Raw genomic sequence first — 23,466 nt, forward strand, 5'->3', positions numbered from 1 at the left:
ATGTTTAATAAATAAATAATCCAGTACTCACAGTAGGCATTGTGAGGTGGTTAGGTCTTATGACACCTCAGAAAATGCCTCAAGGCATTGTGAGGTGGTTCGGTCTCATGACCCCAGAAAAATTTAAATGCTGATTAAGGTAGTGACTTTTTTTTTTTTTAGTTGGTATATGAGGAGAGGGTAGTTGCTGGAGATAGATTTGAGAAGAGGCTGCCTGAAGACGCTAAAGATGGAAGTATCTGCTAAATAGAAGTCATCTGAAACAGCTTTAGCTTGGATTAAGAAACAAAGACCAAATCAAAGTATTTGATTGCTAGGAACTGAAATGATTTGAATGATTTCACTGATTCAGTGTGGAATTACAGAAGTCTAATTACGTACTGCTTTGCTTGACCAGTCTGCTAAGGGAAGGCATGTGCAAGCCTTACTCCACTGGGCTTCCTTCCCTATGTATTCCCACTCATGCCCCAACTTTGTCATCCTGGAGAAAATTGAACACCAAGAACCCAAGGACACAGAATCCAAGAGGTTTTTGCATGGTCTCAGATTTGTCTCTTGTAGTTGTTACAAGATACTAGTAGCAAAGGTTTTAAGTGGCATTGGGAGTCCTTAAAATTTAGTTATATCCTTGTATGCTGAGCAGTGTTTTAGATTAGGAACATTTAAATGATCATGATCTCTAAGATAAGTCAGTTTATCTTTCTGCTCAGTAAATTCGGTTCCAAAGACCTGAGTATATGTGATCTATCTTCCAAATCTCTCAAACTTAGCTCATGGCCTTTTTTTCGTGTGCCAGAACTGGAAATTAAGTTCTCAGATTGTCACTAAGCTCGTTTTCTCGAGTTTAGTGCTTTTTACACAACCAACTTCCAGTTTTCTGTAGTCTCCTTGATTTGTCTGCAGCAGGCTGGACTCAAACCGTGGTCCGTAATTCTTAGCCTTCTTAGTACCTAGGATTAAAGGTGTGAGCTACTTAAGATAACTACCTACATCTCAGTTCTGGTTGGGAGCTATAATGGTGTGCCAACCAACATCTCAGAAAGCGCATTTAACTTTACAGCTTGGGGCAGAACTATCCTATCTACTAATTTTATCGATAGTGGTTTTAGCTCTTTTTTTGATGTTAGTGGGGGCTCTGAAAAGAGCCTTTGGGTTTGTAAGCGCTTCCGGTAGGTGAGGTGACCGCCAACTCATTTGCCAATTCATTTGCCCTTAGCCTTGTGGTGGCTCTCGGTCTTCTTGGGCAGCAGCACCGCTTGGATGTTGGGCAGGACTCCGCCCTGAGCGATCGTAACCCGGCCGAGCAGTTTGTTGAGCTCCTCGTCGTTGCGGATGGCCAGCTGCAGGTGGCGCGGGATGATCCGGGTCTTCTTGTTGTCGCGGGCCGCGTTGCCAGCCAGCTCGAGGATCTCGGCCGTCAGGTACTCCAGCACGGCCGCCAGGTACACCGGGGCGCCGGCGCCGACGCGCTCGGCATAGTTACCTTTGCGGAGCAGCCGGTGAACTCGGCCCACAGGGAACTGGAGACCGGCTCTAGAGGACCGAGACTTGGCTTTCGCGCGAGCTTTGCCACCTTGCTTGCCTCGCCCAGACATCTTCAAACGTCAAACGTCACAAAAGGAGATGAAAAAACCACAAGAAAATAATCACGTAGTGCGTAAAACATGGCTGCTTTTATAGACATTTCCGGGTTAATAGATTTGGTTCTCTGATTGGCTAGGGCAAACATCTATGAAATAGCCAATAGAAAAGCCGAGTTTCCATACTTTATTTACATAACCCGGCCCACGAATGACAGCCTTTTGGCTTCTCTTCCAATTAAATAACACTTGCTCAGTATCCCTCATTAGCATAAATGCTCTATAAATAGGGGAAATTCTCGTTCTGTTACTATTGTATTTCCTGTCTTTGGACATCTCAAGATGCCTGAGCCAGCGAAGTCCGCTCCTGCTCCCAAAAAGGGCTCAAAGAAGGCCGTCACCAAGGCGCAGAAGAAAGACGGTAAGAAGCGCAAGCGCAGCCGCAAGGAGAGCTACTCGGTGTACGTGTACAAGGTGCTGAAGCAGGTCCACCCGGACACTGGCATCTCGTCCAAGGCCATGGGCATCATGAACTCGTTCGTGAACGACATCTTCGAGCGCATCGCGGGCGAGGCGTCTCGCCTGGCGCACTACAACAAGCGCTCGACCATCACGTCCCGGGAGATCCAGACGGCCGTGCGCCTGCTGCTGCCCGGGGAGCTGGCCAAGCACGCCGTGTCCGAGGGCACCAAGGCCGTCACCAAGTACACCAGCTCCAAATAAACCTGCCAAGTAAGCTTCAACTTCGTATCCCCAAAGGCTCTTTTAAGAGCCACCTACTATTACCAAAACGGAGCTGCAAATGTCTTGTAGTGTTGAGCTGTTTTTACCAGCCAAAAGACTAAACATTGCTAGCATTTTAATGAGATTAAGACGGTGGAGGCTGACTTTAACCTTGTGGCATTTCTTACATGCTGTCGTTGGGGGGGAGTATTTTGTAATGTCCTGGGAAATGAAAGACCCAGTCATGATCGTACTGGCGTCAGAAACTAGCAAGAAGCTATTTCTTCCACTAGAGGTGCTTTTGCTACCTAGGTAGTTTTTACAGTCTGGTGTATTTCACCAACCCTTAAACACTTAATCGTTGTCTTTGGCAACTTTTCAGTACCTAAAACTGTTTAGACTATGAGAAGTTTAGGGGACAGCTAAGATGAGAGTTTTAAAATGCATAGGCTACCAAATTACTCATAGGACCCTCATCTTAAAATCTGCAGTTTTGATACCTGGGAAGTGTATAGTGAATGAAAGACTTTGCGAGTCCTCCATTTGACCAGTGCTTTGCCATCTGCTGCTTGGATACGCAATATCCTGATAAGGTGTTAGATTTTTGAGCTCTTACACTTAAAGTGAAAGTGCAAGTCAGGACACGGAAGATGTTTGTGATTCCACAACGGGCCTCAAAGATTTTCAGTGTATGTCGAGATTGCTTTTTGTATAATTCAGTCCTTTCCCTGCCTGCTGAGTAATCATTTTAACCATAAAATGCAGTCATTGCACAGGCTGGATGCATTAGCCTTTCCTTCTACATAAATTCCCCTTTTGCGCGTTTTAATTATATTCTGTTGTTTATTCTCTCCCCACTACAAGTGTCACTTGTTTTTTTCTCCAATGCAATTTAAAAGTACATGAATCATTAACTCCTAGTGGGTTTATTTTTGAAGGTTCCACATCAAGATAGGGTTTATCTTAATCCTATAACAAGAATCGGCAGTAATGGGAATGAGGAGTAGAAAAGTTCTCATTTTGACATTTTCCTTTCTTCTTTTCTTTTTGGTGCTCCGGGAATTTAAACAGAAGATATTGTCCTACGGAGCCATTCTAGCCCTCCATTTGGCCCTTGAAAGATAAAATATTGTGATTTCCCAAGTCTTGTTTCTTTGTGTGTGTGTGTGTGTGTGTGTGTGTGTGTTTGTGTGTGTGTGTGTGTGTGTGTGTGTGTGTGTGTATTTTAACTAATTGATGGTTAAGGATGAAATCTGGCTCATTAATTTTTTTAAGGATTGATGATATTTGGGAATTTTGATACTTTTTTGTTTGAAAACATGTAATCAAATGTTGGTTCTGGCCTTTGCTGGGAACTTGTGTTTCATGTTTGTGTTTGTATGCATCTTTTCTCCTGAAAATTTTCTTTTGTGTGGTGCTTATACATTATGAGTCCAAACACTTTTCATTATCTGCAAAAATAGTATGCCTGTGTCAATGACAATTTGAATATAAAATAGCTCCCCACAATAACTTTCCCCTCACCCCCGGGGAACTCAGGGCCTGGGTACTGTCCTTGAACTTCTTTTGCTCAATGCTATCACTTTACCACTTAAGCTATAGCACCACTTCAGGCTTTTTCTGTTTATGTGGTACTGAGGAATTAAAGCCAGGACTTCATGCATGCTAGGCAAGCACACTACCACTAAGCCACATTCCATGTTGAACCTAACAAGAGAAGGCCAAGAATCCAAGGAAACCGAATTTCTTGCTTTAAATCATTTAAAATATGATCCAGTAATTCCAAATGATTGTTCTTTCAGGCTTTCTATTAAAGGATAAAGTGGTGAGAAATCAGGCTACTAAGTCTGAAAAAAAGAGTGCTTCTAGTATGTGTGTAAAACAAAGATTTAATATTTTCTAAACCTTGATGCATTTATTATAAGGGATAAAGTGAATTTCCTACCAAATTTAACAGAGTAACAAAATTGCTCATCTAAATAATAGTGCCTCTGACCCTACATACTTTTTTATTTCTTTGAAAACTTCAATTTGTGTCTGTGGCTCTGATTTTTAACTTGAGTTATTGCATTATTACAGTTATCCTATCTTGTACAACCACTGAAAAGATTTTCTATTTGTTTGAATATAAGTAATTTTTCAATACTGTGTACCTCAACAGGAAATGAATACATTATAATATTAACCCAAATTTAATTGGATTACATGAAAGACTTTATAATGCATTAATTTTCATTAAAAGATCATTTTCTTCTTTTGCCAGTCCTGGAGCTTGAATTCAGGGCCTGGGCATTGTTCCTGAGCTTTTTTTCTCAAAGCTAGCACTCTATAACCTGTGCCACTCAGTCCCATTTCTAGCTTTTTCTGAGTATGTGGTGTACTGAGGAATCAAACCCAGGGCTTCATGTATGCTAGGCAAGCACTCTACCACTGGGCCACCTTCCGAGCCCCCAAAGCTCATTTTCTAAAAGCTTCAAATCTCAAACTTTAAGGTGCTTTAAGGTGCTGCTTTAAGTTGTAATTCAATGAAAAATTTTTATGAATTTCATTAGTGGTCTTGGTTAGCAGGTTGTAAATAAACATGATTTTAGAATAACTTGGAAAGTTTAATACTTGGTATATCTTTTTGTAAGAAAAAGTACATATTTCTGAGATTACTTTTGGATAAAATCAGTGGTTCAATAATTTTAAAAAGGTACTTTCCTTAAGAGTATAATTATCAGTAAAATATAAAAATAAAAACAATCCTGCATTTTTATTATTATCATAATTTTTTTATTCAATTAATTAATTAATTAATTTTTTGGGCGGCGGCTCGGTCGTGGGGCCTGAACTCTGGGCCTGGGTGCTGTCCCTCAGCTCTTCAGCTCAAGGCTAGCACTCTACCACTTGAGCCATAGCCCCACTTCCGGCCTTTTTTTTTTTTTTTACTGCTTATGTGGTGCTGAGGAATCGAACCTATTTACATTTACTAAATTTCAGTAGATTTAGAAGAGTAAAAATCACTTTATATAATTTAAAAATTGTAACTTATGCATAGAATAAATCATGTCATTTTAAAAGTTGAATATATTTTTATAATGTTAAAAATTATATGGACTCAGCCAGGTGCCAGCAGCTGACACCTGTAATCTTAGCTGCTTAGGAGGCTGTGATTTGTGGTAGTGGAATTAGTGAGATTCTCAACTACAGTTAGCCAAGAAAAAGTCAGAAGTAGAGTTGTGGCTCAAGTAATAGAGCACTAGCCTTGAGCATAAAAGCTCAAGGACGTTGCCCAGGTCCTGAATCCAAGCCCCAAGACACACTCTCTCCCTTTCTCTCTCCCTCCCTCTCTCTCTCTCTCTCTCTCTCTCACACACACACACACACACACACTACACACTATAAGGATTCACAGGATACTGGTGGCTCACATCTGTAATCCTAGCTACTCAGAAGGCTGAGATATGGGGATCAAGATTTAAAGCCAGCCCTGGCAAGAAAGTTTGTATCCAATATATCAGTATCAATATAAATATATATGTATATTTATAAATATATGTATGTATATTTATACACACACACATATATATATACATATATACACATATATATGTATATATATATGCCAGCAAAAAGCTGGAAGTGGAGCTGTGGCTGTAGTGGTAGAACACCAGCCATGAGTATAGAAGCTAAAGGACAGGTCTTGAGTTCAAGATCCAGTGCTATACCTCCTTCAAAAAAAACCCCTATGCCTCAATATGTCAACTTAAAAAACTGAAAACACAGTTTATGATAACTCTTAACTTAGATAAATATTAAATCAATTATTTCCTAATCATTGGATATTACCAATATAGTATCTCACTTGAAGATTATAAGGTAAAAATCACAAAAGAGCTTCTACTAGTCATCTATTTTTATGTGTTTTATAGTGATCAATTATTAACAAGTTATAGAACATGTAGACAGTGCATTAAGAATGACAGATGTGTTTTAGCCATATACAATATACACGTGAGCTTAGAGGACAGACAGGTATAGCTGCCTGTTTTCCTAGTCCCTCTGAGGAAACAATTGCCTGTTCTGTTTAAGGACTATTGTTAATACAAATACAACAGTGTCCAGTGAATCCTTATAGTATGTGTGTGTGTGAGAAAGAGAGGGGGAGAGAGAGAGGGAGGAAGAAAGATAGAGAAGAGAGAGAGAGAGAGAGAGAGAGAGAGAGAGAGAGAGAGAGAGAGAGAGAGAGAGAGAGAGAGTGTCTTGGGGCTTAAATTCAGGGCCTGGGCACTGTCCTTGAGCTTTTATGCTCAAGACTAGTGTTGCCAGGTTCTGTAGTTACAGAGAAAAACACACACACACATACACACACACACACACACACACACACACGTTTAGTTGGTGCTGTTTAGAATATAGCAAATTCAATTTATTATGTAGTTACTCTAAAACTACATCCTTTATCTTGTTTTTATGTAGCTATAATGAATGTTCATATGATAACCTGTTTCCTAAGGCACCTTTATTCTTTACCTATCTTAATTTCAAACTTTAAATTCAAAATAAGGAAACAATTTACATGCCTTTTATGCACCAAAACTATCTTTGGACTTTGTTTGATGACATTTTTGGGGAAAAAAATTCCCCCATAGCTTAATTAAAGGTAGGATGCCAAAACAACTAGTTGTATTTCATTGTTTCTAAAGAACAGTTAATGAGAATTGATATCTGTTTTTGTTATATGAGCAGGTTTTAATTCAACATGTCCATTTATGTGTCCACTGCCTCTTAATGTAATGGTTTGTTGTTTTTTTTAATGCTTGGAAATGCTTTTTGCTTTATGCAAAATCATTTTTCATATTTATACTATATTCTACTAAAAATAATGTGGAAATCTAATATCCTATGTCTAGGTATAATACCAGGTTTTATAGACCTCAAGTCCAAAGTTCTGGATTCCCAGAATAGGTGTAGGCACTCAACCCTCATATGCTGAACAAAGAGACATGGTAAAGGGTGGAGAAAGAACATTTATTACATGGTAGCCATGGGAAGGCAGCACTTCAGTACATCTTCAGCCATTTTTGGAAGGTATGGACATTGGCTTTAGGTTACCTAGGAGAATTGGAATCAGGAGGTGGAGAGTACGAATAAGTTAGAACAGCCTTAAGTCATAAGTATGATCTAGGTGATCATTAGCTAAGTCTGTCTTTCGAGGAGTTTCAGATGAGTTTTCACTTTACCATTGGAAGGAATAGAATAGGTTGGGCCTGGAAGATGGTCTCCTAGTTTTGGACTGTTCTTTTTAAGATGATTAAGAAGATGATATTATCTGTTTGAGGGGCAGTTTGGTAACCATTTCTAGATTCTTATCCTGTCTTTCTTGCAGTACAGAGTGGTTGTAAAGTAACTACAGCTCAGATCAACAGGCACAGATACAAACTTTGCAGAACTTTTTGTTTAATTTTTCTATTGCAGATAATCTACAGGTTTTACTTCTCTATTATAAAAGTCTTTTTTTTAACTTTACTGGATTAAATCATTCTATTGTTTGACAAACCTTGCATACAAGTAAATGTATGTCTATATGTCCTTGAGTTACTATTTGACAATATGAAGCACATTGAGCCTAAAGGGTGCTAATGCCTGATCATAAAGACAGATAAGGATTATATGAAATAGTAAATTAAACAAAACAAAACAAAACACTTGTCTCCTAACTGTATTATCTCAATAAAATGGTCACAAAACATCCTTCCTTCATGAAAGAAGTGAAGCTTCTGAAGAAAGATTTTTGGAGCCAGTTTGGTTTTCAGCTCACCACTTGTTAGCTGTGAGGTTTTGAGGCAAGTCATTCAATATGTCTGTGCCTCAGAGTCCTCACTTATACCTTGAGATGATAATAACAGCTCTTGCTTTCTAACAGTGGGTAAGGATTAAAGATCTCTAATGCATGCAAAGTACTGTCTGCTGGTATTTGACAAAATTCTTTTTTTTTTGGGGGGGGGGAGGTCCAGTAGTGGGGCCTGAACTCTGGGCCTAGGTGCTGTCCCTCAGCTCTTCAGCTCAAGGCTAGCTCTCTACCACTTGAGCCACAGCGCCACTTCTGGCTTTTTTCTTTTTGCTTATGTGGTACTGAGGAATCGAACCCAGGGCCTCATGTATGCAAGGCAAGCGCTCTACCACTGAGCCACCTTCCCAGCCCCCACAAAATTCTTATACACATTCTTATACTAAAAAATGAGGCAGGAAGTGGCGCTGTAGCTCAAGTGGTAGAGCGCTTGCCTTGAGCTGAAGAGCTGAGGGACAGCGCCCAGGCCCAGAGTTCAAGCCCCATGACTGACCAAAAAAAAAAAAATGAGGCAGCTTATGGTTGAAAAACCTTGATTGGAGTTAATATGTCATATATTGGAATTTTACTAATTATTTGATATATAAATGCCAACTGATTGTACTGTTTTAACCCAACAGATTGAGAGAAAATTCATTTTTATGAACACATAATTATTTCTATAGGATTACTTCTAAGAACATTAAAAAGATCTATAGCTATAGACTTTGAATCTTCCAAATTTGGAACATTATGTAGATTTAGCATCTTATCAGATCATGTCAGTAATTTGTTAAAAGGTATTAAAATTAGCTTTTCTGAACCTTTACCTCATGCAATACAAAGTATTGACTAAGTATTAAATTAGATTAGGCAGAGTGCACAGCTGACTGGGACTTTATCTGCAAGACATACCATATGTCCTAATTCAATACTTTGGATTAAAAGTCAGCTTGACATGTCTTTGGAATTGTGGGTTGACCATAAATCAGACAAAGGGAAGTTGATCTGGACAATAAGATGAGTAGGAACAACAACAACAAAAAGATGAAACATTGGTTAACTTAATGACTCATGTGCCCTTACTGCCCAATGAATAATTGGTAGAATAATTTCTACAAAAATCTGGCTTCATGTCACTATACTTGCTCATATCCCAGTATTAGTCCTTGCTGCTGGCTCAGTAGGGATGAATGGATAAAAACAATGGAACTTACCTCATTCTGAGGAGATAGTCACACTAAAGGAGGCAACTTTGATGTAAACCTAGTGACCTTATTATTTTTCCTTATCCTTTGATCTTATGTTCTCAACCTTAAGACAATTTGATAAGAATAGTTCAGAATAAGCTGACCTAGTGACACATTCTTTTGATCCACTGGACAGGTTAAGGAAAGATCAAAAGTTTGAGCCTAGCCTTAACTGCATCTACATAGTGAATTCAAAGTCAGCCTAAAATATAGTGTGAGGCTGTGAACTCACAAAACAAACCAAAAAAACCCAAAACTTTGTTCTCACTTTTCCATTATTTTCTGTCCTTTAATTTTTATATTTTCTTCACTGTAATTGGCCCACATTTAGATATAGTATACAGAAATATTGAATTTTTAAATTTGATTTTATTTTTAGATTTTGTTAAACAATTTTGGTGGTGGACCTTAGGTACTAGATTCTTTTTTCTTGCCAGTCCTGGGCTTGAACTCAGGGCCTGGGCTCTGTCTCTGAGCCTCTCTATGCCCAAGGATGAGGACCTACCACTTGAGCCACAGAGCCACTTCCAGCTTTTTCTGAGTAGTTTATTGGAGATAAGTCTCCTTTTTTGTTGTTGTTGTTGTTGTTGGTGGTGGTGGTCGTGGGGCCTGAACTCAGGGCCTGGGCACTGTCCCTGAGCTCTTCAGCTCAAGGCTAGCATTCTACCATTTGAGCCACAGCACCACTTCTGACTTTTTCTGTTTATGTCGTGCTGAGGAATCAAACCCAGGGTGTCATTCATGCAAGGCAAGCACTCTACCACTGAGCCACTTTCCCAGCTCCATATACTAGATTCTTAAATGCCCACTTTGTGTTTTAATGTGTGGAAATAAATGCAGTTTGAGAATATATATATATATATATATATATATATATATATACACACATATATACATGTATATATATGTATATATATATATATATATATGATAGTACAATTCAGAAATTCTACAGAAATGATGCAAGTTCTGATATCTTGAGTGGAAATAAAAACCTTGTAGCTTCAAGTGTGGGCTGAAGATGCTCAGCTAGAACTAAGAGTCTTTTGGAGAGTTTGAAAAAAAAAATCACTTAGTATTCTATACTTTAAGAATCAGAGCCTGAGTTTAGACACATCAATTCTAAACATAAATAAGGCTAAGCAGGTCCCTTTTTCTCTCCAGTACTGGGCTTTGAACTCAAAGCACTGAGCTTGCTAGGCAGAGACTCTACTACTTGAACCATATACCTCCAGCCTACGCAAAGTAAAATTCTAGCTGCAAATGAGAGGAAGGTCCTTTGTCCTGCTAACATGGTTTGTGGCATCACAGTTCTAGAATGGCCTGGAAAATGCTTTATCTTGCTTTCTAGAAATGCCACAAACACCTGATGGTTTGGCAGGCCTTCCCCTCCTCCTTCTGTTGTGTCTCTTCTGCTCCTCTCTCTGTCATGCAGTGTATTTCCAAATATGCATACATCTAGCTTTTCCTGATTTCCTGTTGGTACCATATTTTTCACCTTGTTCTTTAAAGTTTTTCCTTTCTATTCTATTCAGAAAATTTACTCATTCTGCGATCATCTAAGCCAGCTAGTATCTCTGATGCTTTGAGGCATTTGAGGTTTGCTGGGGGATAACATTTAGTAGAATCACTGACTAGGAGACCAGTTGTGATGATATTAAGACTTAGGCATGATGGGGTAAATTAGGGGGTAGCACGGGTGAAGGAGGTATGTTAGTATGAATGGGAATATTGACTTTATTTCAGTAAATAAACCAAAGATCCAAATAAGGTAAGTAATACTGTTGCCTTAAACAAGTCCTCAAAACTTAGTAACTAACACCATAGTTTATTACTCCATTATGTACTGTCTCAGCTTGTGAGAGGATGAGGTTCCACTTTCAGGAAGAACATCTTCCATCTTGTATATTGGGTATCCTTGGGTCCCAGAAATCTCTGCTGGAAATTCCACATCAGTCCAACAGACAGTGGAAGAAAGACAAGTGCCACTGTGAGAGAGATTGTCATGAACCAGGCCTAGAAGTAGCACACATCATTTCTGAATGCCTTCCATTGACCATAACTTATTCTCAGCCTCACATATCTCCCAGTGAAGCAAGAGGCTGTCAGTGTATGTATGCAGGTAAAAAGCAAGGTTTGATGTGTGACGAGCAAGGTCATTCTGTTATTATGTCCTGTTCTTCTTTGTTTTCCCCCACTTCTTCTTTCCCTTTCTCTTATTCCTCTAACCCTTTGGTTCCTATTAAAAGGCTCTACAAGGGCTTTTCATTAGCCATAACAATATCTAGCTCAGGTTGAATACAAGCCAATTTTTAGATGACTGACAGAGGGAGCTTCTTCACTTTGCCCTGACCCTGAAGAACTCTTTGTCTGGTTCTTGTTCCTCCAGCTGCTTTGGATCCATTGTCAATGGCTAATTCCCTGGAAAAGGAGAAAGTCATTACTCTCAGGAACGTAATGTCTCTACTGGAGAAGACTGGCAGCAAACAATAGAACTTAAGTATATAGACTTCAAGCAAGGGATAAGGTCTAGGAAAAGGGTAAAGACAAAACAGGGAAAGGGAGGCTGGGAAGGTGGCTCAGTGGTAGAGTGCTTGCCTTGCATGCCTGAGGCCCTGGGTTCGATTCCCCAGCACCACATAAGCAAAAAGAAAAAAGCGGGAAGTGGCGCTGTGGCTCAAGTGGTAGAGAGCTAGCCTTGAGCTGAAGAGCTGAGGGACAGTGCCCAGGCCCAGAGTTCAAGCCCCACGACCAACAAAAAAAACAAACAAACAGGGAAAGGGAGATTATATATAGTTGATATGATATGATATTGCAAACATGAATATCAATGCAAATGCTTAATATGATAATAGTAGCTAACTGTGATGTTGAATAAATACCAGGCAGTGTTCTAGTGTTTTGCCATATAAACTTTATAGTCCAGGAGTAAAATGTTAGTGGGAAAGCATAAAGGAAGCCCTTTAGGGATAAACCAATCATGAAAAATGGAGAAATAAAGTCCTATTGTCCTTCACTATTATTTTTACTGTGTTGATTGTATGTGTGAAATTAGGAAGGTAGGTGTACAGGTGCATGAGAGTACACAGAGTTATGGGGTTACTTTCAGCACAGTCTTTAAGTTTGGTGATTTTTCAATAGTGTCTAAGAGAACATGTACACTACATTTGTTAAAGCTACTGGGCTGGAGGCAATCCATAAGCATGGGAACATCAAAGATGGTACCTTGAGTTTGTAGAGATGGTCAAAGATCATGACCCTCACCAATAGGAAGGAATAACTTCTTTGTGACTACGCTGATTACAGGCTCTTCTTCCAAGTAGATCTTTATCAAATCCACATGACTTTGATTATCCCCATCCACTTTTAAGCAAGTGCATGCAAAAGATGTAACAAAAATCTCTCAGGGCTGGGAAGGTGGCTCAGTGATAGAGTGCTTGCCTTGCATGCTTGAGGCCCTGGTTTCGATTCCTCAGCAAGAAGAAAAAAAAAAAAAAGCCAGAATGGTAGAGTGCTAGCCTTGAGCTGAAGAGCTGAAGGACAGCGCCCAGGCCCAGAGTTCAGGCCCCACGACCAGACCCCGCCCCCCCCCAAAAAAAAAATCTCTCAAAAATGAAGTTATGTTTGATGTAACAAGTATGAGTCACAATTTCAAACCCTCAAATGAACTGAATGTGGGAATGCTTGTCACAGAAACCCACATCTTCCTGGTAGACTAATGGGTCAGCCCAGAGATAGTTGAGATGATTCTCTATTAAGCAGACACTGCATACCTTTCTCTACAGCAGATTCCAACATGTGGAGAGCATAAAACAGGATTCATTATTATTATGTTGTCAAGAAGAAGGAAAAAATACATTTTATAATACTTCAAGAAAGAGCATTTATTTGGTCACTTTTCCCTTTGATATATTTTGTTTGATATCACTTTTTAAAAAGAAAGAAGGCATGGAGTCATTTCCTCTCCCATTTACTCAAAGGGATTAGAACTTGACAGAAGGGATGCTTCTGAGAACTTATTTTTTCACTTTATGAAGAGAAGGCTTGATTTTATTTTATATTTTTATACTTTTATTATCATAAGGGTGATGTTCAGAGGGGTACAGTTATATAGGTGAAGTAATGAGTACATTTCTTTTGGGACAATGCCACCCCTTTCCTCATTCTCTCCCAGTTTTCTAAGAACTTTAACAACTGCTCTTGGTGTGAATAAGAAGCATGAACTATATAACCTGCCATCATTCAAAGACCTTTGGTATCCCTCACTGGTAGCTCTACCGGGATCATGGCCAATCTAATGTAACCATTTTAAACAGTCTTTTCACCTTGGCTTGTGTGTCTCCTTTGTGAAAAACTCTTTTCACCTGACAACTTCATATCCTTTAATATTTTGCTAAAATGGTACTCATGGGACACTGACTAGGTCACAGTCATCATTTGTTTTAGCAATATACACACACAAGTATACAGTGTGTGGATTCATGGAAGAGCCCACCACTCAACAGCTGTACTACCTGGGAAATGAATGCCTTTTCTCCTCATCTATAACGCAGGGAAAATGGCAGTTGTTGCAATAACTGAATGCATTATTATCATTATATTTTGACTATGAAATGCTCCCCCTCAGCCTCATGTGTTGGGTATCTTGTTAGCTGATGGGCTTTTGAATGTGACTGGATTCTGAAGGCTATAAGTAAATAAGTATACTAATAATCCTTTGGTAGAGACATATGATGATGGCATTATTGGGAGTTGTTAAAAAAAAAAGTAGGAGGTCGGATCTATGGAGTGTATAAGTTACTGGGGTTAGGGGGTATCCTTGGGGCCATATGTTGCTCTGGCCCTTTCCTATATTCAGTCTGCTTCCTGCCCACCGTGATTTGATCCCTTTTGCTACTGCTTCCCCACTATGAGGGTCTGAAATTTCTGAAACTATGAGCTAAAGTAAATCCTTCCTCTCTTAAATTCTAGGTAATCTGGACACAGATATGTAAAAATTTTACCAACACATTTATCTATAAAGTGCTTAAGTAATTTTCTAGAATGAGAAAATATACCATTCTCAAGAGTCAGAATATCAGATATCTGATGAATTAAAGAACTAAATTGGTCTTTTTTTTTTTTTTTAAACAGGAGAAGCAGCCGTTAGACATATCTTTTCTATGCTGGACTCTGTTTCATCTCACAAATGAAATGATGAAAATGGATGATATTAGAAGAAGATAAGCAACCAGTATTTTAATACTAAAACATTAGTTTTTTTCCTCCAAGTATAAAAATATTAAATGTTTATTGTTGAAATCTGTGAAAAACAGAAATGTACAAGAATATTTTTCCTAGTATCTCCTGTTCTTTTTACATATATGTGAGGTAATTACCTATATAAATATGAATATATGATCTACATGTAATAAATAAATACGACGTATAAAACAAATGTGTGTTGTGATATAAATAAAGTTTTTTATAGCTACAGTTAAAATCAATTATGGATGTTTAGTATTTATGAATGGAGACTTATGTGATTAGTTCTATGTTGTTGAGCATGTTGAGTCCTTTTTAAATGCAATATAGGTCATGCAAATCACCTATCTTTATACATACACATACACACACACACACACACACACACACACACACACACATATTTTGCTGGTCATGGGCCCTGAACTCTAGGTCTGGACGCTGTCCCTCAGTTCTTCAGCTCAAGGCTAGCAACTCTGCCACTTGAGCCACAGTGCTGCTTCCAGCTTTTTCTGCTTATGTGGTGCTGAGGAATCGAATCCAGGGCCTCATGCATGCAAGGCAAGAACTCTGCCACTGAGCCACCTTCCCAGCCCCCCTATACCTTTTTTTAAAAGGAGAAAACTAGGCCAACAACTGGTCAAGATTGTTTGCTTAAGTGCTTGCCTTGCATGTACAAGGGGCTGGGGCAGGGAGGAGGGAGGGAGGTATGGAAGAATAGGCTATGCTTGTCCCACAGTTTGCACAGCAGGCAGACCATGAGTTGAACTTTGTCTCAAGAAAACAAAACATAAACTCCTACAGTTCCTTGGCCTATAATAATTACCAAAGTTATCATACAGACATTTGAGGATCTTCACAAAATAGTCTTAAGGGGTTTTCTTCATCTGAAACCTTGGGCTCCAATCACATTGAGCTTTTCTTAGTATTTTCCTGAAAGGCCTGGCCTTCATGATCAAGCATTTAGCTCCAGCCTTATCACAAAGGCCTCCCAGGAGAAGCTTTAACAGAGTATCACTTTTCTGACACATCTAGCACAGCTTGTATCTGTGGTTTCCACTGGGCTATTCAGGCCAAGGTTCCTGACTCATGATACATAATTATTTACAAGCGGGGATTGTGTCTGTTTAAAGGCAGAATAAGGGGGGGAGGGGAGGACAGTGGCACAGAGGATTAATTTAATGAAAAGAGAAGAAAAACTCAGTAGTGGAGACACCGTCATTGTTTCATTGTTTTACTCCATCCTTATGGGTTTTCCTATGTTGCTTCAGACATGAAGTAGCTTTTGTCACAGACAATTTATGCTGTGTAGATTAGGCCTTATTGCATTATGCTTACCTAAATAAGTTTACCTGAATAAGCACATAACCGGAAATTTTTATTAAAGTTTAGTACATATTGTCTAACTCCACAGAGAGATAGCCCAAGAAAACTGTGTTACTTCCCTCACACATATAACTAATTTTCAATAAAATTGGGATAAGAATAATTTATTTTCTTCACCACTTAGAAGCCATCTATATAGAAGACCACTCAGATGAGATGAAATAAGTTTTCTGCCAAAAGTTACTTTTTGAATTTACAATGAAAAGTGGAAGTTTGATTTCTCTCCTTGACTTCGGCTGCAAATTGAAGGCTTTCTCGAATAGTTTTAGCATGAAAGGTCATTTATCATCAAAAGATAAAAAGACATGTGAAATCTGGGTCCCCACGGATCATCTGGCAGTGGAACCTGAGTGATTCTGTCCGGAGCAAATTTGGGGGATTCAACTTTTGAGGGTAAAACAAACACAAATTCTCCCTCTCATGGGCGTTGGTGGCGCCTGAGAGATGCACCAATCACAGCGCGCCCTGCCCTATATAAGGCGCTGAGGGGCCTGAGGCACTTTGCACTTGTTGCCGGTTTTTATGCTTCACGGTTGTCTGCAGTGTTATGTCCGAGACGGCTCCCGCAGCTTCGACTGTACCTGTTCCGGGCATTATGGAGAAGCCTCCGGTCAAAAAGCGAGGGAAGAAACCCGTCGGTTTGACTGGTGCCAGTCGCAATGTTCGGAATGCCTCAGTATCAAAGTTGATCACTGATGCTCTGTCCATGTCTGAAGAACGGTCAGGGATGTCCTTGGCCGCGCTCAAGAAAGCACTGGCAGCTGCCGGCTACGACGTGGAGAGGAATAATACCCGCATCAAGCTGGCTCTGAAGAGCCTGGTGAACAAGGGGATTTTGGTTCAGACCAGAGGCACTGGTGCCTGCGGATCCTTCAAACTCGGCAAAAAGGCTGCTCCTGAAACAAAGGGCAAAGCCAAAAAGCCTGGAAAATCCAAGAAGCTGGTGTTATCCAGGGATTCGAGATCTCAAAAGAACGCCAAGAACAACAAGGGAGTCAAGAAGCCGAAGGCTACACCTAAGAAAACCGCCGGCAGTGGAAGGAAAGGCAAAGGGGCAAAGGGCATTCAACAGCGCAAGAGTCCGGCGAAGGTGACCGGAGGGAAGCCCAAAGCTGGCAAGCCAAAGCTGGGCCTGCAGAAAGCTACGAAGAAGGCAACGTCGAAGTGAAGAGCTTTAAACAAAACCAGTTTTCAAAGAACCCAAAGGCTCTTTTAAGAGCCACCTAAATAGTTTTAAAAGGGCTCAGCATTTGACTAGAAGTCGCTGAGCAAGTTGTGGGTTGCGATGAAGTGAAGTCAAAGTCAATGGGCTCAATGGAGATCTTGAGAGGGCAAACGCTGAGCTTCTTGTGTGTTTTATTTCATCCCTCCCTGCACAGTTGGGAGTTTAATGTAAGGAGAGCTTGCATGTAAATGTCCACTCTATTCTAGGAATAGCCATCAAAGGGAGATGTATGTGAAAGTAGCCATCAATTCATTATTTCAATCTCTCCCCCTCCCCCAGTTTACGTTTATCATTATACCTAGGTTTTCCTGGTCTTCAGACTTTGAAAGGATCAAATATGAAGCCCTGGTGTCTCAGAATTGGGGATAGAGGGAAATAGCTTTAAGGAAAATTAGCCTCTAGGTGAAAGTTGGAGTCACCAAAATGACGAAAATGCCTTTTAGTGTTTGGGTACAGTTGCAAGTATATTGGATCATGTTTATACTATTAGATGTCTAGCGTATCAAGGAATGCACATATATTACTGGTAATTATTATAAAATTGTGTAATACTATGGCCTAATGAGATTGTAATTCTAATATGTATAATTTATAAAAAGAACATATCAACTGAAAATCAGCTAGAACACACAATAGGCTGTAAAATGTTAAGAACTTGAAACCTTAATGGAAACATTTGTAGTTCCATGTTGAAATCAACATTGAAATCAACCTTCCTAAGTCAAAAAGTTGTACCAGGAAATTGAGTCTGAGCTGAAGGGTCTTTCTTTTAAATGCTTGGATTTTCTCTTAATTTGTGGTTTAGTGTTTTTACAATAACATTTTAGTGCCAAAATCTTGCCTTTACACATAGTCTGTATATTAAATGTTAGTTGCCCTTTTTTTCTAAGCCAGACATCATTTGTTTGGGACTTTGAGAAGTCCTTCCAAAGTAGTTGACCAGAACCTATAGTTCCCAATTCCTTCTTCTACGTCCAGAGAAAGGACCTATAAGAGAGTGTCCTTTTCTGAGTTGTAACCAGTGTGTCAGCATGCCAGGACGGACCAAGTCTTGTGTCTTTCATGAATATAGGGCTTGCTTCAGTCCAGGAGATGCTTCTTTGGAATCTTGAAGCCAATAGTCATCTCAGCCAGTCACTACCATGATTGTTCTGCCCTGGTGATTATTATAAATATTAATTCCATACTGGAGTAGCTTTGATTAAAGCCCAAGACAAAACTATACGCTTTATTACTTGACATATAAGGATGTTCTTCGGATGGTTCCTTAGGTACTCACCTCTCCATACTCCCTTGTGTAATTGGGCCTTTTTGATTTTTATACTAAAATAGGGAACAACGAAACATAAATGGCTTCTCTGTATAGTTTCAACCATAGCCCTTGCTATACTGGATATGATGAACATTGTTCCTGTGAGGATGGATTGTGAAGATAGTATAAGAATGGTTTTATTATCCTAGTACCGCTATGTGACCCTTATCTGACCACTCTGCCAGCTACTGGCTATCTTAAATATCCCTCAGGGATGAAGATAAATGGCTAGCAGCCAACATGTCTTTCAATACCAGGGGGATCCCCCTAAAATTGGGTTTGTGTGGGCTGGGAAGGTGGCTCCGTGGTAGAGTGCTTGCTTTGCATGCATGAGGCCTTGGGTTCAATTCCTCCTCAGTACCACATAAACAGAAAATGCCAGAAGTGGCACTGTGGCTCAAGTGGTAGAGTGCTAGCCTTGAACTGAAGAGCTCAGGGAAGGGCCTAGACCCAGATTCAAGCACCACAACCTACAAAAACAAAAAACAAAAACAAAAAAAAAGGGGGGGGGTTGTGTGTAATTCTGTGCCTCCAGCTCTTCAGTAGATCACAGTATATGATGTTTAAAATGAGTTAACTGCTGGGCGCTGGTGGCTTATGCCTGTAATCCTAGCTACTCAGGAGGCTGAGATTGGAGGATCACAGTTTGAAGCCAACCCAGGCAGAAAAGTCTGAGACTTTTTTTTTTTTTTTTTTTTTTTGGTCAGTCATGGGGCTTGAACTCTAGGCCTGGGTACTGTCCCTGAGCTCTTCAGCTCAAGGCTAGCACACTACCACTTGAGCCACAGTGCCACTTGCGGCCTTTTTTTTCTATTTATGTGGTGTGGAGGAATCAAACCCAGGGCCTCATACATGCAAGGCAAGCACTCTACCGGCTGAACCACCTTCCCAGCCCCTGTGAGACTCTTATCTCCCATAAACTATGCAGAAAACCTGGAAGTAGTGCTATGGCTGAAGTGGTAGAGGGCTAGCCTTGAGCACAAATAGGTTCAGGACAGCACCCAGGCCCTGAGTTCAAGCGCCAGGACTGGCAAAAAACAAAAACAAAAAACCAAGTTAGCCACTCAAGTTTCTTCTAATTTGAGGAGCCTATTAGAAGGTTTTTTTTTCCCTTTGGCCTTTTTTATTTTTAAAGCCATAGAATCTGACCCTTCACAAAACATGAGTTATAGAAAGTGCTTCTTTGCAAATGATTTGGGGAGAGGAGGATTTGTGCAGTATGAGCCATAAAATGTGACCTAAGTCTTCTGAGCAGCTTAGGCTTACAGGCATGTGCTACTAGTGCTCAGCTTCCATGTTTGCTTTTCAAAAATACCTATTTTATCACCATGTTAGTATGACAAGATTTCCAATATCACAATGAGCTCTATAAATGCCAGTATGGGGCTTACTTTTCAACTTTTTATCACTTGTTACAGTGAAGGTAACTGGTCAAATTTAAAGTATTTCTGACAAAGCATCTCAGCCTTTTTCATGACTTAGTGGGTGGCCTTGAAACAGGTCTTTTTGTTTCAAAGTACCATGGGTTTTCTTTCAGCTACCAGTCATAAAGAGTGCTACCCTGAATGATAGTAATCTATAGATTTTGGACTGAATTTGGTTCAGGAAACCTCTCAAGACACAAATTCTCCCTAGATTCCTGCTGCAGCTTTTGAAAATTTCCACCTTAAGATTTATTAAGCTTAAAAACAAATAAGTAAACCAATATACCAATAAGAAATCACCCAACCTTCCCACACTGTAGTTAATACACAAATCCCTATTTGAAAACTTAGGATGAAACTGTGACCTGAGAACTACAGCATAGTTTAACATCAAACTTGCTCACATAAAAAGAGAAAGACAAGTGGAAGGATGCTCAAAAACAGCAGGAGAACTCAAAATACATTTAGTTTCTAAAACTTTAAAAATAAGTGGAATTTTTTTACCCCAAAATTGAGTTTTTAGGAACTCAGCATCTACTATCCACTTCCTACCACAAATACCTTGTAAAAAGCTTTACAGAGTAAAAGTGCAATGCCTGAGGTCTTTGGGAAATTTCTAGAATCTCAACATAGGTGTGTGTGTGTGTGTGTGTGTGTGTGTGTGTGTGTGTGTGTGTGTGTGAGTGTGTGTGTGTGTATGTGTGTGTGTGTGTGTGTGTGTGTGTGTGTGTGTATGTGTATGTATGTGCATGTGTGCCAGTCCTGGGCTTTTAACTCAGGGCCTGAGCACTGTCCCTGAGCTTTTTTGCTCAAGGTTAGCACTCTACCACATGAGCCACAGCTCTACTCTGGGTTTTTTTTTTTTTTTGGTCGTTAATTGGAGATAACAGTCTCATGGACTTTCTTGCCCAGGCTGGCTTCAAATCATAATCGTCAGCTTTCAGCCTTTCGAGTAGGTAGGATTACAGGCATAAGCCACAGGCACCCAGCTCTACATGCTTTTGAATTGTGAAAATAATACGTTGTGTATACAAAATGGTAATATGCAGAAATATTGTAATATTGTTATAATCCAGGGGTCATTCATTGAAACAAAAAGAGAACAAATTATCATCCAGATTCTACAGATTCAAAGTTATAAATACCGAGCCATACATGAACGTGTTTAATGTTTAAAATGATGCAAATTAGAGTGATTGTCACTGTTTCATTCACTGTAGTTAATTAGAAAAAATAAATAGTAGTTTAAAACATAATCTAATGAGAAATTTTGGCCATTCATAGAAAGTATTTATCTTTTAAAGTGTGATCACGAAGAGTATTTTATAATGATTCAAGTAACCACAGCAACATCAAGCACACATCATATACAATATGAGAAAAATTTCAGCTTTTACCTCCCAGGTTGTTTTTCTTTTGTTCTGTTACCAGCTCAGGCAACTCAGAATGTCTGGGATTCTAGCTGATAAGCTGTGTTCTCTAGCATTCATGAGCTTTCATCTGCAAGTGTTGCTACTTGTACCAGCCTCTATGTAACTCTTTGCTCTCAGGAAAAAAGGGCATTCCCTCCTCTCCCCCCATTAGCTCTCTAATCATGTGACCACTGTGGTATGTGTGGTTAAGGCCACAAGATGTCGTGCTTCCCCTTACTACCACCCTTTGATACAATGTTTGCCAATGGTGAAATAAGACAAAATTTAAATTGTAGGCATTCAATTATTCAAGTGTAGTTAACCTTAAAAATAGATGACCAAACCAGAAAGAATATGCAAAGTAACACAAAGAATAGATTTACCACTGAAGTAAAACAGAGTTTTATAATTTCTTGGTAAATACCACTGAAAGGTCATAGTTGCTAGCATCTTGTAAATGTGTTATTATGAAGATGAGAGAATTTCTTGTAATTCTAAGCTGTGAAAAACAAACAAACAACAATATAAAATAAACAATTGTCTAATTAATTGTAACATATCGGCTCAGGTGGTAGAAGAATAAGAGAAGACCTTTGTTGTTGCTTTATATGGTACGGACAGTTAAAATAACTAGTATGTCACAACATAGACAGGAAGTTCCCTACAATTCAGATATTATGTTTTAGTGAAAATACTCCATGAAACAAAATATGTTAGAGAAAAATACAAATAATATACATGTTCCTCAAATGATATAATAGTTAAGAATCAACATAAGATAGACAAGCACATCAGTGAAATCACTCACTATACAGCACAATTTTACACTTAGTAACATTTATTTGTTAATCATATATTTCAACAGTAGAAGTACTAACAGGATGCACAAGTTGTTAATGCAGTTTAATCACTGGTTATAGTTTTCATTCTATTCATTTTCAACTTTAACACAATAAGTACAAATTTTACTTTTATTTTTATGTAACTTTCATAGCAAGAAGAAAATAAAAAGGTTTAAAAAATATGTTGAGAGCTCTACTCCAATTTAGTGCCCACCAAACAAACTTTTGAGCTATGCTTGGTTTCCTTAGACGCTTTCCCTCTAAGACAGAATACATACACCACAGTTACAAACCCACATGTATGTAGCAGAATAAAGTAAACACATGCCATCTGGATGAATCTCTCTCTCTCTCTCTCTCTCTCTCTCTCTCTCTCTCTCTCTTTCCCCCTCTCTTTCTCTCTCCCTCCATCCCTCTCTCTCTCTCACACACACACATATATACATAACACCTTTGAGCAAGGTCATTTGAGGAATCACATTTTTAAAATTTAATTTCTAAATTGCCTTGGTTAGATTGTTTGGAATAGGATATATGAAGAGACAGGGAAATTAACATTAACAAATACTCAAAAGGCCAAATTCAGATATTAAAACTAGGAAACAGAAACTTAACAACAAAACCAGCCAGTAGCTACTTTCCCACCATAACTAGATGTTAGAAGACCTAAAGGGGCTATGCTACATGTATGTGTTGCTTTCTTCTTCAAGACATTAAAAAGCTGCAAACTGTTTACAAAGAGTAATGGGACTGGGAACACATATCTGGCACAGAGAAATCCTAAAAGTACCTATTGTTCCTAGGTTCTAGACCAACTCTGGCAAAAAGCCATACTCCAAATTGATAAACAATCTGACTGTAGTGGTGGACAACTGCAATTCCAGCTACCTGAGAGACAGGTAGGAATATTATAGTCAGAGGTGGGTCCCAGGCAAAAAATATGAATGTATCTACATGAACAACAAGAACAAAAAAAGGTCTGGGATCTGAGGTCATAGCTCAAGTTATAGAGCCCTTGCCTAGCAGACATTAGGCCTTTCATACAATCCTTTCATTCAATCCTCAGTGTAAGGAAGGAAGGAAGGAAGGAAGGAAGGAAGAGGAGGAGAAGGAGGAAGAAGAGGAAGAGAGGAAGAGGAAGAAGAACAGGAAGAAGAAGAAGAGGAGGATGAGGAGGGAGAAATAATGATAGCTATTCCATAAAAATTATTATAAATCATATATGCAATAATAAATGTAAATAGCATTACATTGGT

At 39.3% G+C, this 23,466-nt stretch overlaps 3 protein-coding genes across 3 annotated transcripts; 2 read left to right on the forward strand and 1 right to left on the reverse strand.

Moving 5' to 3' along the window:
• Positions 1 to 1,152: 1,152 nt before the first annotated feature.
• LOC138828369 (histone H2A type 1-C) lies at positions 1,153 to 1,676 on the reverse strand. The gene has a single exon (XM_070024411.1). The coding sequence runs from the start codon at positions 1,593 to 1,595 to the stop codon at positions 1,203 to 1,205; it is 393 nt and encodes a 130-aa protein (XP_069880512.1). The 5' UTR covers positions 1,596 to 1,676; the 3' UTR covers positions 1,153 to 1,202.
• Positions 1,677 to 1,763: 87 nt separating this feature from the next.
• LOC138828370 (histone H2B type 1-C/E/F/G/I) lies at positions 1,764 to 14,793 on the forward strand. The gene is made up of 2 exons (XM_070024412.1): positions 1,764 to 2,312; positions 14,499 to 14,793. Exon 1 carries the CDS (start codon positions 1,923 to 1,925, stop codon positions 2,301 to 2,303), a length of 381 nt encoding a protein of 126 aa, XP_069880513.1. The 5' UTR covers positions 1,764 to 1,922; the 3' UTR covers positions 2,304 to 2,312; positions 14,499 to 14,793.
• Positions 14,794 to 16,516: 1,723 nt separating this feature from the next.
• On the forward strand, positions 16,517 to 17,320 carry H1-6 (H1.6 linker histone, cluster member). The gene has a single exon (XM_070023462.1). The coding sequence runs from the start codon at positions 16,543 to 16,545 to the stop codon at positions 17,161 to 17,163; it is 621 nt and encodes a 206-aa protein (XP_069879563.1). The 5' UTR covers positions 16,517 to 16,542; the 3' UTR covers positions 17,164 to 17,320.
• Positions 17,321 to 23,466: the final 6,146 nt, after the last annotated feature.

Source organism: Dipodomys merriami, unplaced genomic scaffold (assembly GCF_024711535.1).
Source record: "Dipodomys merriami isolate MVZ:Mamm:240054 unplaced genomic scaffold, mDipMer1.0.p SCAF_16, whole genome shotgun sequence".
NCBI classification, from domain to species: Eukaryota; Metazoa; Chordata; class Mammalia; order Rodentia; family Heteromyidae; genus Dipodomys; species Dipodomys merriami.